We start from the raw sequence: 13,304 nt of genomic DNA on the forward strand, positions 1-13,304 counted from the left end.
GTTTTGCCTTGACTCAGTCTCAAGACTGGAGTCTTACAGATGGTTCTAACAAAAGTAATCCTTGTCTCGTAGCTGGATGTATAGGCTTAGGTCTATAGTTTAGTCTGGATATATACACTTACTATAAGGCTGGATGGTAAAAAAACACATGTAGTGAAATTCTGCAGTTGTTTTCATTGTAGGAAAAAACCACGCTGTTTCCTTACAGGATTTGCAGTTACTTGCATAGTCTTGTTTGGACATGTGAAAATAACGATTATTAATGGGAGATGATGTTTCTACTTCTAATGAGGCAGGAATTCATCTCTACTGTTAGGGTATGGGGGAATCAGTAAAAATCTGGAAAGCTGCAATCAAAACCGTGAAGCCAGAAGCAAATGGATTAAAGGCCTTTTGAGTTTTGTTGTCACTTTTCCTTTTTGAGAAGGTTTTTAAACTTAACAGCTTGAGCTGCATAAACTTGAAATATTTCTCAAGTGTTTGTTTATGTGAATTGCTTTCTAATGAGGTCATAGCTGTTTTCCCGGACACAGTGGTATTTCCTCCTCTTGCTCTTATTTTTAATGCTGCTTTCTATGTTATGCCTTGAAGACAGAACAGGCATATAAATATCAAACATTGCTCAGGATACTTCCAAGTTTCAACTCTAATGCTTTACAGTCATTTCAAATGACTCAAGGGTGGACCACAGTGTATGCATATATTGAAAGAAATACTTGAAATGCTTTAGGTTTTAAATGTTTTTTAAAGAAAACTTGTATCATTGTCAAGAGGAACCCAGATGTAAAGTTCTTAGCTCCCAAAAGTTAAGAGAATTGGGGTGGATTGAAAGGAATCTGCAAATGCTGATTTTTCATTTAAATATATTTCATCTCCCATGTGAGATTGATCACTAAGCAAAATAAAAATCACCTGAGCATAAAGTGGGCACAGTTTTCAACTCTGGGGGGTTGGGCATTACATATGTAAGTAAATAGTCTTTACCGTCTGTTCTACAGAAATCAGAAACATGGACAATTGTCCTTTATTTTCTTTGCTTTTTCCTTCAAATACAATGAAACATGTTGGGTTTACCTACAGTACTTGATAATGTTGGTGCTGTAATAAATAGCTTCCTGTTTGCAGAACCTTTGTTTTTTCAGACTGCTAGATTTACAGCTTCTGAAAAAAACAGACTGGTGGACTAGATACTGCTGTACTTCAGATGGCTACTTTCACAAATTTTGGGCTAGTGTCATAGGAGGCCAAAATTTTATTCAGAAGTGGGGAAAAGGGAGGGGGCTGAAGTAGTTGAGTAGTATAGTGATGAGACTGCGAAGTCATGGTTTCCTAATGACTAATGTGGAGTACTGTAGGCAAACATAATTTTGGAGTACATTTTCTACAGTGTCCTGAGTGAAAATGATTCAGCCCTAAGCCATGGAGCTTCAAAGTGTTGTGGAAGGGGACGGATCAGTTGGGCTGGTTGAACTGAGTGGGTTTTGCTGGCAATAGGTGATGGAGTTGGGTTCATAGATGTGGGGTAACTGCAAGGTCAAAGCCTCTATGAAGACCTTATGATATATACATGATGTGTAAACCTTCTTCATAATCTGGAACCAAATCTCTTTGTTATAAAATAATAATAATAGTGAGAAAAAGCTGATTAAATCTGCAGACTGTTTCATTGGTTTAATTAGCATCTTTTTTTTCCTTTTCTTGGAATGTTAACAAAGTAAACAGGCAATGTTCTTCCCAAAATACCTCAAAATTTTGAGAGGCTCTTAGTTTCCCACAAAATTTGGCTTTAATTATATGTCAAGGCTCTGCTGTAGATGGAGGCATACAAGAAATACCCATCTTATATTTTTGAAACACTAAAGCGATCATGTGACTATTATTACAATTGAGTGCTTTGTTTTGGTTTTTTTTTTTGTGGGAAGTATGGTTGTGAGCTGGCTATTACAGCTCCAGGTTGCTTGGAAAAAGAAGTGTTTGGTTCTGCGGAGCAGGTCATGCAGTCACAAAATGTTTGGATTTTGTGTTGATTTTGTTTTTTTTTTTTTTACCTATTGATTGGATACCTTTAGTGCAATTTATCCACATGAGTATCAAGTCCTGCAGAGAGGAAGACTACACTTAAGGAACACCAGAAACTGACTTTTTAAAACAGAAAAACATATTGTTTCATGTGACAAAATTTAAAGTAGCTTCATGTTCATTGGGAATGAGAAATATTTAGCACCTACAAAGAAATATGAGCGCTGCAGCCTTTTCCCGGGTTTTTAATTTTTTTAATTGAGACTTTTAATTGTAGACAGTTGCTCTGAAGGTTATTTTGAACAGCATTTTATTTTTAGTTTACCAAATGAAAGAAAAATCAACTCTTTAATATCTGTTTTTGTTAGTAGCAACATAAGCCTAATTATTTCCTGTTTTAGTGATATCTGTAAAATCTTTTTTTTCTTCCTTTCAGAAGTGAAGCCAACTTGCATTTTTAACAGCATGGAATATTATGATGGAGACATGTTTCGGATGGATGCCTGTCGATTCTGTCGGTGCCAAGGGGGAGTCTCTATTTGCTTCTCTGCCCAGTGTGGTGAGCTACACTGCGACAGGTACTACGTGCCAGAAGGAGAGTGCTGCCCAGTGTGTGAAGGTACAGTCTCTTTTCAATCCTGTTGGCTTTTAATTCTGCTGCTTTTTTTTTTTTTACTTGCCTGTTCAATGGAAATGAGCAAACAAGGGCTTTTGATCTTCTGAAATTTGCAGATTCCTCCATAATTCAGTTTATTTCTACATTTTTGCTCTGCCTAAATGTGCTGTCATGTTCTTTGCAGTGCTTCTCTGACCTTGACACTACAGACATGGTCAAGTGTGCAGTGCTTTTTGGGGGGCCTTCTTGACAAACAACATAAAAACCTGTTTCTAATTTCTGCATAGACATTTAGACAGGCATCTCCAGAGCTGCAGTTGTGGCCCTGAGACAAATTTCGATGCTTTGCAACCTGCTTCTTATTCTGTTCAGATAGAATAATGCACACAACTTCTTTCCTCTGCAATTACAGCAGAGCAATGGGGCTGCAATCCAATGTCACTATTTTTTCTCTTCTTCCTTTGCTCTGCTGGGAGCCTTGCTAGGCCTGCAGCCCTCCTAAAAAGGGCTCTGTGAGAAATCTCACATTGACCCTCTCGCTTGTATTAGAAAGTATTGGAGGCATCTTCTGCCAGAATACAACGAAGATTCCAGCAGAGGAAGACCAGGGTGGTGCTGTGCACTTGCCTCTTGCCTCAGTGAGAGTCAGGTTATGGCCATCAGGTAATCAAAAGGCCTGTGAATCATTTCTAGTCCCTTTGTTTAAATGTGGACATAGAAATATCTTCTCAATAAATGAAATCACCTGGAAATCTGAAATCTCCTCCTCAGAGGAGAGGAATCTAGTAATTACTGTGAATTTCAAACACTTTGCAGTCTCCTTAATATCATTATTCCTGTAGTTCTTTGCAGGAGCAAATAAGCCAGAAGATCCATTATAGTCATGTTTTATTCCCAGCAGAGAATTAGAAAGTAAAGTACCCCATAAAAATACAACTAATAGAGGCAGCTGAAAGAGCTGGACCTTCTCATTCAAGACAGGATCTGGTGTAAAATGGCTTGTTTTGTTACAAGCTACTGAAGGCTTCAGAGATTTAAACCCAAAATCTCGATAATAAAATATCGGGTGGGTAAGTTCGGAAGTCATTTTTAAAGAGTATTTGTAATTTTTTAATGTTTTGGCATATATTTTATCTATTTTAGTGTAAGTTTGTATCAGGTTGATACATGGTGTTCACATATAGAGAAACTGAAATGCAACTGTTGTAGGTTTAAGTATTCCAGAGAGATACCAATCCATATTTGCCCTGAGTTTAAGACCTGGCCTAGACATTTGTTGCTGACTATACTTGAAGGCAGGATCCTAGATTTTTGGTCTTTCCTGCTGCAGTTGCACCAACACAAGCACCTTCGTGCTGTAAGTAAAAAAAAAAAACCCAAACCTGTGCAATACTGTAATGGCAGATTTAAAAGGCTAGAGAAGGCATGTCTGATGTGGTGAATCCCTCCCCAGGCAAGTGCAGATCCACTCCTGAAGACATGGCTGTATGAGCTACTAACTTTATAGAATATATAAAATCTCTTAGGTTCATTTCCCGTTATTACTATTTTTTCTCATATGTGGGTATTCTAAGACTTGGCATTATGAAATCATAGTGACAATATATATAGATATATAAGTAATGTATCTATATATCTGCTCTATCTGTCCTCTCTGTCATATTCAGATTATGGGTGCTGATTTTCCACATTGGACTTGCAGATCTAGATATGTCCTTTGTCCTTTTTGATGATTTAAATATTCAGCTACCTTAGTATTTATCAATAAATTGTGCTGTCATATCATCATACCACAATAAAATTTGATTTCTCCATTTTTGCAACGTTTGAATCAGACTAACAAGAAAACCTGGTAGCATTTCAGGTTGGTGACTTGGTGTGTATAAGTCTGCACTGGAAATTTCTTCTTTAAGACAGGTCCTTAGTAAGAGTAAAAAGGGTAATGTTATATAATTATTTAGTCGTCTTTTTTTCCTACTAATGTCTGTGGCTTAATGCCAAGTTATAGGGTCCTTTGTTCAAACCACCTGTGCTGTATGGCTTGCTTCTTTCTATTGTGTATTCTTCTGATAGGGGTTATGGCACTGAATGAAGGAAGTCTGACTTTGATTGAATAGTAAGAGACATGATAGTTTTTACTAGAAATCCCTCTTGATTTAGTGGCATTTTTTTTAAGTGAGCTTAGACAGCTGGCTCCATTAACATATTATAATTGTCCTGGTTCCTTTAAACACTTAAAAAAAAAAAAAGGCAAAAAAAGGTGGCTCTGGTTCTTCTTTAAATAACTTTGATAAAGCTGACAAGGTCAAATATTTTAAGTGGACAGAACATATCAGTCCACCTGATCGTGCTTTTCTAGTTGTTGAAGAAGTGACATTTTTTTCTACCTGCTCTTCTTCTGTTGAGTATTTTGCAACTTGTTGCCAAGGTGATTAGTTGCTTCCTACAAATATTTACTTGATTATAGAAGTGTCAAGAAATATAAAGCTTTTTTTTCCTCCAAGAATTCTAAAATGCTAAGTACTAAATTTGGTGTGAGTTGTGTAGTACAGTCACAAAAAGCCCTTCTTGATCTTGACTTTACTCCAGGAGGAATTCTTTCTCAGAGTTCTGCAGGCTATATCAGCATTAGGAGATGTAATTTGCTGGACTCAATTTATAGCTTTAAACGCTACTGACCTTTTAAGGGTGCCAGGAACTTCGTGCTTTGAGTTGCATAAAAGACTACTGTGAGTAGCACAAGCCTTGTATGCTTTTTCTGTGCTTTTTCTGTATTCCTCTGCCAATCAGAATCCTGTACAGCAGTTGAATGATAAAATTCACCTCATTTCTTTGTGTATGATTTGATTTTTGGCTAGATCAAACCATTTGTTTACAGATGCAAGGTCATCCTAAAACATGAAAGGTGCAAAGCTAAGAATTTAGGAAGCATTTTAATTTTTAAATGTGTTATTTTCACAATCATCTGGTTTTGGGCTTAATCAGAATTTTACTAAAATTCTGAATATCAGTACAGCTCAGGACAGGGATGACCTTGTGTGCCATTTCACTCCAAATGTCTGGAGTATCATTAAGTGGCTTAGAATAAGACAACAGCTACTGGCACTGCTATAGGTTTTATCTACATTCAAAATGCATTGCCTTCCTTCCAGAGAGGACTGATGAAACTTCAAAGAAATAATCCAAGTTTCATTCAATCCTTTTTTTCCTTCAACTTATTTATCCCAAGTCTTTCTATCTTAACACCCCTGGAAAATTAACTCACAATAAATAACTTGTGCTTATTTGATGTCTGCTAAAAAAGATGCTTTCAGGTATATTTATTGCTTTTAACCTATTAGATTTGCTTTAATATGTAATTTGTAGTATTGCTTGCTTTGCAAACTTGACCTACTTACTGTGCATTATCAGATAATTCATTTCTGAGCCTGACAGTTACCTTTTATTAGCCATCATGATAAGTTGTATACATTCACATAATGTATGGATCGTTTTAACTATATAATATCAGTGCAACTTACCACATCTCTGGAGTACTATTATTTCTGAAGTGTAAAAGCTGCTTTTATTTCAAGTAATGGGTTAGCTTATACATACTTGCATGGAACTGGAGGAGAAATCTTACACAAAGTATGCTCCCTAAAATTCTGTTGTTTAAATACCCAGATCTTAATTTGATTGCAGGCAGGTAAGTGGGACTTGTGGCTTTCAAAGGGCAAAAACTGCAACTGAAATGAAATTGAGAACTGACCCTATTCAAAAAGGTAGTATATCTCCAAAACTGAGATGAGGTGCAGCAACAGAGGCCTCATGTTTGCTCATAGTGTAAAAGAGAGTTGCAGTGCTGACGAGTCGTTCCAGTGGGTCATTTAGAAATGTCGGTACGAAAAAGGAATCAACAGATCCAAGAACCATTTTGTCATGAAGAACAAAACCAAAAAATTAAAACATTAATTAAAACACACATTCTCTTTCAATTGCTCTCATTTCAGACCCGCTTTATCCAGTCAATAATCCTGCTGGCTGCTATGCCAACGGGCAGATCCAAGCTCACGGGGACCGCTGGCGCGAGGACGACTGCACGTTCTGCCAGTGCATCAACGGGGACCCGCACTGCGTGGCGACGGCCTGCGGGCAGAGCTGCCTCAACCCCGTCAAGGTCCCTGGGGAGTGCTGCCCCGTCTGTGAAGGTGAGAGTGGTATTCCCCCTCACCTGGCTTTGGGCTGCTGCTTACCTGGCAATTCTCGCTTTACTTTAAAATTTTGGAGGATTTAAGAAGCTGGTATGGCTTCGGCTGGTTACTGAATAATTGCTGAGGGCAGAAAACGTCAGCGTGGTTTAACTACGCTTGTATGTTGGCAATCCCTGGTACTCTTTCAGCAGTAAGAGGTGGTTAAGATCAGCATTTTTTACTAACTTTTGTCTTAGCTTTGTTTAAACCTTATTAATAAATACAGGAGAAGTTGGAAGGTCAAAATGTTTATCACTAGGTATTACTGTTAATTGCAATATTCCTATTTTCTTCATCACTCTCATTTAGTTGCAATTAAGAATCTCTTTCTACAACATAGTTTGATATTGGACATAATTGTTTTAGTGAAACTTATAAAAAGGGATGTTACCTGGGAGAGATTAATTTTTCAACTTTACAATTATTTTTTCATTTTTGGAAATACATGTATATGGTATAACTGACTGAGATTTAACCTAACTATAAAGTAAAATGCTTGCCCAGCCTGACAGTGGAAATGTGAAGACTTGCAAACTGAGACATTAAAAAAATATTGTTAATTGTATATGTAAATGTACATTTAGAGCTGCGTTTTGTGGAGTAGCTGTTCATCAGGAAAAACACCAGATGAACTTAGACGTGGTTCATCTAGACCTAAAGCCACTGTATGTATGTCTTCACTGTATGCAGACACTTGTGGGTGCTCAGTGAGTTGCCACTTTAATTTTTCTCATTCCATCTCTGATTTAAAAAAAAAAAAAAAAATTGTATATCTACATGTGTCTCAGGACCCTTCTTGGTTTGCAGTATCCATCCAAGTAAGCTCACAGGGATACTGTTTAGGATAAATATGAGGAGCATAGGGATTTCTTACAGGTGCTCTTCAACTCCAGAATTTGCATCACTAGGTATGAAGAAGGTGTTTGATGCAATGTGTAAAAGCTGCCGGTGAATTGCACTACTTACACTGAATTAATGTCACTGTTCAGAAGCAGGTTAACTGCTGTTAATCCTCAGTTATCACCTCAGGATGGGTATCACAGAGCCTGTGCTATCACCCCTCATTATCCAGGTGTCTGAGCCAGCTTGGGAAGTCAATACAGAGAGGCTGATGGAAGTATTTTCAACGTGTTGATACACTGAAAGGATTCTTTTCCTTTAATGAGGGAAGGATAAGCAAATGTCTCTATTTTCCCCTTCCAGACTGGAGAAAATAGATGAGAGATAATTGAATTAAATTCACATATATATATGTGTATTTATATGTATGTATGTATATAAGCTAATTATGAAGAACTGTAGGAAGCAAACACGGGGTCAAGCGTAGGCTTCCATCCTTCATTGCTGAAGGTTGCAACATAAACAAGCTGGTGCTTCATTAACACACCACAGTAATGCCTCTGCAGTGCTCTCAGGCCACAAGCTCTGGAGTAGGCTGTGTAATTCTGTGCAATAACATATTTCTACTTTTAAAAGAAGACGTAGCTACAACTGTTTAAGTCCATAAAAGTTGTTTTGTGGTTGCTTGGGTGACTGACGTATGAAGTGCAATCATACTTATGATACAAATGGATGAAAACTGACACAATAGAATTGTGGGATCAATATTTAAATGGGGTCTTTGTGTCATCTATATTATGTTTTATTAAAAAATAATCTGACTCTTATTTATTTGTCGTGTTAGCTGTTGTATGCTCTATGCCTAATTGTAGTCATCTAGTTTTGAGTGTGTCATCTGGAGGGCAGTGATACTGAATGATATTTTGAGGAACTTCCTTAGTTTTAAGCTTAAAAGCATCACGTTTGCCTTGGTGTTTTTTTTCAACAGGTAATGAAATTATATAAGTGGTGGAACCAACAATTAGTAGAAGTGCTTCTAGTTCACGCTAGGACAAAGTTTCAGCATATTTAGGCACCAGTGGTCAGAGAATATCTGAAAGCACTTGAATCCTCTCCTCTTTTTTCACTTCCCTCTCCCACAGCAAACAAATATAAACAAAACAGATTATTAAGGTTGATTATTGAAAAACATTTAATTCCAGGAATCCAGATACAGGATTATTTCAAGGATCAAAAAAAATATGGGACTGTTGAAGCACAGTAGTGAGTTCAGATGCTAGCACCCAAGATTTAAAAAATTGAGTTTGCAAGAAGCACCTTCAGGTGGTTTGATGAGAAGTTATTTAGCATCTGAGACTTAACAACTTATCTTGCAATAAAAATAAATTTAAAAATTCCTGAGAAATGAACCATCAAGGCTACCAGCAAATCTCTTGAAGTTATGTTTTGGGGCATCAAACAAGTTCAAGGCTGTTATGCCTTGTGATTAGCAGCCTAATACTAATAATAGTGTAAAAGTTACACTGTAATAAAACTACAAAATAAAAGTATTTAGATACATGAAAGCACTGATGTTACCTGATTTAAAGTATGAGCCCTGTGTGTTTCTGAATCTGTTAACATTTTTCTTTGAAAGCACACATTAAGAAAATTCTAGAACATTAGGAAAGAATAACAATGTTAGATGTTGACTGTCCGCATTTAACATTAGGAATGTGTATCTTAAAATTACTTTTTTAAAAAGGTAGTGTTTGAGCTGATGGCAGCAGGGACTTGTCTGTTAGCTGTAGACTACTGGCCCACCTCCAGGGTCAGATAGCTTCATGTGTCTTAAGCCTTAAATCTGAGATTAGTAGTGTTTCTACTTGGAGTTTAATGCGTGGGGTAGGAAACAAGTACTGTCTGCTTTCATTACAATGCAGCTGTCACTTGCTAACCCAGTAAGCAAGGAGCTTCTTTAGATTTCTGTTCTCTGGTTTTCTCCTTGTTCTAAGGCTGAGCTGGAGAAGTGTGCATGCCATGGGAAGACAGTTAAAAACTTTTACTTCCTTTGCACAACTGATTTTTCCTGAATTTTAGTTGTATCATTTTAATGACAACCTAGTCCCATCTAAAACGCTATTTTGTTCCTGCCATCATCCAGCCACTTGATATCTCTATTCTCTTAATCAGGTAAGCTGCATGGATCAGGGCTCCTTCTCATTTTAAATCAGCTTCTCACTCTTTTTCCTGAGCATTTTTTTGTTGATGAAGTTCTGCTGCTGATGCTCACTGTGTTGTCCATGACCTGCAGGGGTGGTGGGAACAGAGGAGAATGAGGACCTGGCTGGGAAGTTGGCTGACAAATGCTTTGATTTTAATGATTCTAATGAAAAAGATGTGCAGTACTTTTTAATGGAGCTACAAGCAATGAAGTAAATTCCAGGCACATTTTTTCCTAAAGAGAAATTAAAACGCGTCATTGTCAGCCATTTGATGCTTTTCTGCATACCACCTCATTGCATTTGTGTGTCCACAGCTTAACCTGAATTTTGCAGTGCACTGTATGAGCAGAAACGTTGACTGTCCTGTGCACTCCAGTTTGGGTTCTCCATCCTTCTGCATCTCTAATTTCCTCCTGTTTAGGAAAGAGAAGCAGAATTCTTAATCTGGTGTGGGGAAAGGTCTGGCATTGGCGATAGTATGCAAGTATCATATTTTCAACTATGCAACTGATTAAAGGAGGAAAAGCAATGTACTTTAGTGATATGTTCAATAAATGGCCAAAAAAATTAAACTTGGCAGATGATTTTGAAGTAATAGTTTACTAGTGATTGTAAAGACAAACATACCTCATTTTGCACTCCTTTTTTGAATGACTTCCAGTTCTAACATCTCAACACTCTCAACAAGAGCATATACCATAGAGAAATAACAGTTTTCGCAGATTAGTTTAAAATTACTTCTTTTCAAATGTTGTATTTATAATTGCATCATGAATATACTTTGCTTCTTTGCTCCTACTTGTATAATACATTTCTTGATTCAGCTGTAGCTCTTACTTTTTGCATTAACTTGTTCACTTTTTTGTGGAAACTAATGCAGGATGTAGGAAATAATTATTTGTATTTTAAAATCTTAACTATGCATCAGATCTAAAGCAGGAAGAAGAATAGGACCTGTTGAAAACCCCCTACTATCTTAGTCACTTTAGTTGCTGATGAACCAGTTCATGCCCATATTTCAATTTAGAAATAAGTGTTAGATAAAGAATAGTAAGGAAGATATTTTATATGCTTATCACCATTTTTAAGCATGCATTTATTTCTCATCGGACTTCTATTTACATTTGAAAGAGAACCCACTTTCAGCAGCCAGCTTCAGTTGTGTGAGCTTACTTAAGCGTGTCAGATATAAGCTCTTTAATATGCAAACCAAAACATTTAGTCAAAGACATTTCTGTCATATATTTTCGTTTGAGTGTTGAGGGATACATGGATTTGTGGGGCATGAAACTGATGAGAAAATTCTAATCAAAACTGCTTGTGGATATGGCCTGGCTGTGGCTCATCCAGAGTAAAAGGTTATTAGTATCAGACATTTTTGACTCTTCCTCTCTGTCTTTGATCTAAATGCTGCTGTACCTGCAATTCTGCCAATTCAGTTATTTCTTGGCTGGTTTATAATCAGTTTCAACGAAGGACATATTTGTTCCCCTAGATATGTTTACAGTCCAGCAGCTTCATAAGGATAAATTTTTTCTTGGCTTACACTTGCAACAAAATTTTGCTGCCAGAGATCACATATAACATACTAGAAATTCTGTGTACAAAGATTCTTGAAATATGAGCACAGTATGTCAGCACACAAATGTATTCAGCCTTTGACTGTGGTAAATTCAGACCAAACTAGAACATTCCTGTTCCCTCATGAAGAAAATCCTGATGTTCTTACTGCTGCAGTGAGAAAACCAGGCTGTGAGGATTTTAGAGACTGAAGTTCTATAAAAGTAGCTGTTGACTCTTTTCTAAATTATAGACCAAGATGGAGCAATTGTGATATTTCTGTTACTATAGAGAGTTGATTTGTGTCTGTTCTCTGCAGTAAACCCTTTTCAATTCTTCCTAACATGCTGCTGTATGTGTATCCATGGTGTATAGCCTGTATGTGTGCTATGCAATACACGATCCCATGTTGATTGGATGCCCAGATTGGTTTGAGATGTATAATGCTGTGAATGCCTGCCTTGTGTTTGCTGGACTTAGGGAAGATGGTAACAGTCACTCCCCTCACTTCAGTCTTGCCTGCTGCTGCTGAAAGGGGAGGCTGAGTGAGGTGCTTGAGATGCTTTACACTGGAGCTCCCTGGGGAGATTGATGAGGAGGAAGAGACAGCAGCAAGGGGTGTAGGTACATGAAGGAGAGGGGTATTTATGGATGTGGTGTGCCAATACAATGGGTTTGTACGTGGATTTAATTTCCAAATCTGTGGACAGCCTCTCTTGAGTTGCATTGTAGCTGGTATCCACCAGTATCTTTACTAGCTCTGTTTGATGTTTTTACTAGCTCAGATCAAAGCTAAATTTATTTTAGCTATAGACAACAAAGCTAAAAAGAACAGCCAGTGTCTTGGAAGGCAGAGTATGAATTCGTATGTGTTTTAAAGCAGAGAACTGACAGAAAGATGCTGACCAAATTCAACAAGGGAAAATACAACGTGCTATGCTGTGAGGAACCAGATTAATTTTGATTTTTGTCTCAACATTGTTTGACCTGTGGTATATGGGGGAAGGGCTGCACATGTGCTACTTGCAGGAGGCAGCTAGAAGAAGATGGAGGAAAGCCCTGTCTCTAGGAAGACTTTGACAGCCATTTCATGTCTCACATGGAATAGGCAGTCAGCAGGAGACCACCAAGGACACTGTGTTCTCCAGAGGGATTCTCCAATTAGGTGGCGAAAGGTCTCCACCAAGGGACTGCAGTCAAACATTCAACTGGGCCAGTGCTCTCCTGCCAATGAGCAGACCTTGGGAGGAGCTGGGGGTATAAAAGTAACTGTGTCAAAAGCTGATGGGCTCTTTTTTGCCCTGGCTCTTTCTGCTTGCTCTCACTCACTTCTTGCTGGCTGGACACTTGTTGACCACCTCCTGTGTCCTGTCCTACCACTTCCATCTTCCTCACCTGCTCCAGCCATCACCTGTTCTGCCCCTGCCCAGGTTCCTGCCTGAGCCACCTGCTTCCAACCCTGTGCTGCCGATCCAGCCCGTCACCACAATCCCTGCTGCAGCCTTGTCGTGGGTTCTGAACCTCCTGCCTGATCCCCCCACACTCGTGTCCAGTCCTGTGGCCGCAGGAGCTGTGCCTGTGGAGTTGTGCCTGTCCAGGAGCTGCGTGGGCTCCTCAGCAGGCAGTGTGCACACACTCCATGGTGTGTCCATGTGGACATCAATGGCACACGCCGAAGTTCTGGTGGCAACCCGTGCTTTTTCGCTCTCTCTCACACCGCCCCCCTCCCGCCATTACTTTTCCTTCTCCTTCCTCCTTTTCTATCTTTCCTAGTCTTCTTTAGTTGGGCATCACTCTTTTCACTACCAATAAACTATTCTCAGATATAACACT

At 38.4% G+C, this 13,304-nt stretch overlaps 1 protein-coding gene across 6 annotated transcripts in view; it reads left to right on the forward strand.

The window, feature by feature from the left end:
- Positions 1-13,304, forward strand: part of CRIM1 (cysteine rich transmembrane BMP regulator 1) — a 175,004-nt gene that overhangs the window by 117,253 nt on the left and 44,447 nt on the right. For all 6 annotated transcript variants that reach the window (XM_066178566.1, XM_066178567.1, XM_066178571.1 and 3 more), the window contains 2 exons: positions 2,456-2,638; positions 6,628-6,825. In XM_066178566.1, coding sequence (XP_066034663.1) covers positions 2,456-2,638; positions 6,628-6,825 — 381 coding nt within the window. The remainder of the gene's footprint in view (positions 1-2,455; positions 2,639-6,627; positions 6,826-13,304) is intronic.

Source organism: Chamaea fasciata, unplaced genomic scaffold (genome assembly GCF_029207755.1).
Source record: "Chamaea fasciata isolate MVZ Bird 193981 ecotype frontalis unplaced genomic scaffold, bChaFas1.0.hap1 SCAF_3, whole genome shotgun sequence".
Lineage (NCBI taxonomy): Eukaryota > Metazoa > Chordata > Aves > Passeriformes > Sylviidae > Chamaea > Chamaea fasciata.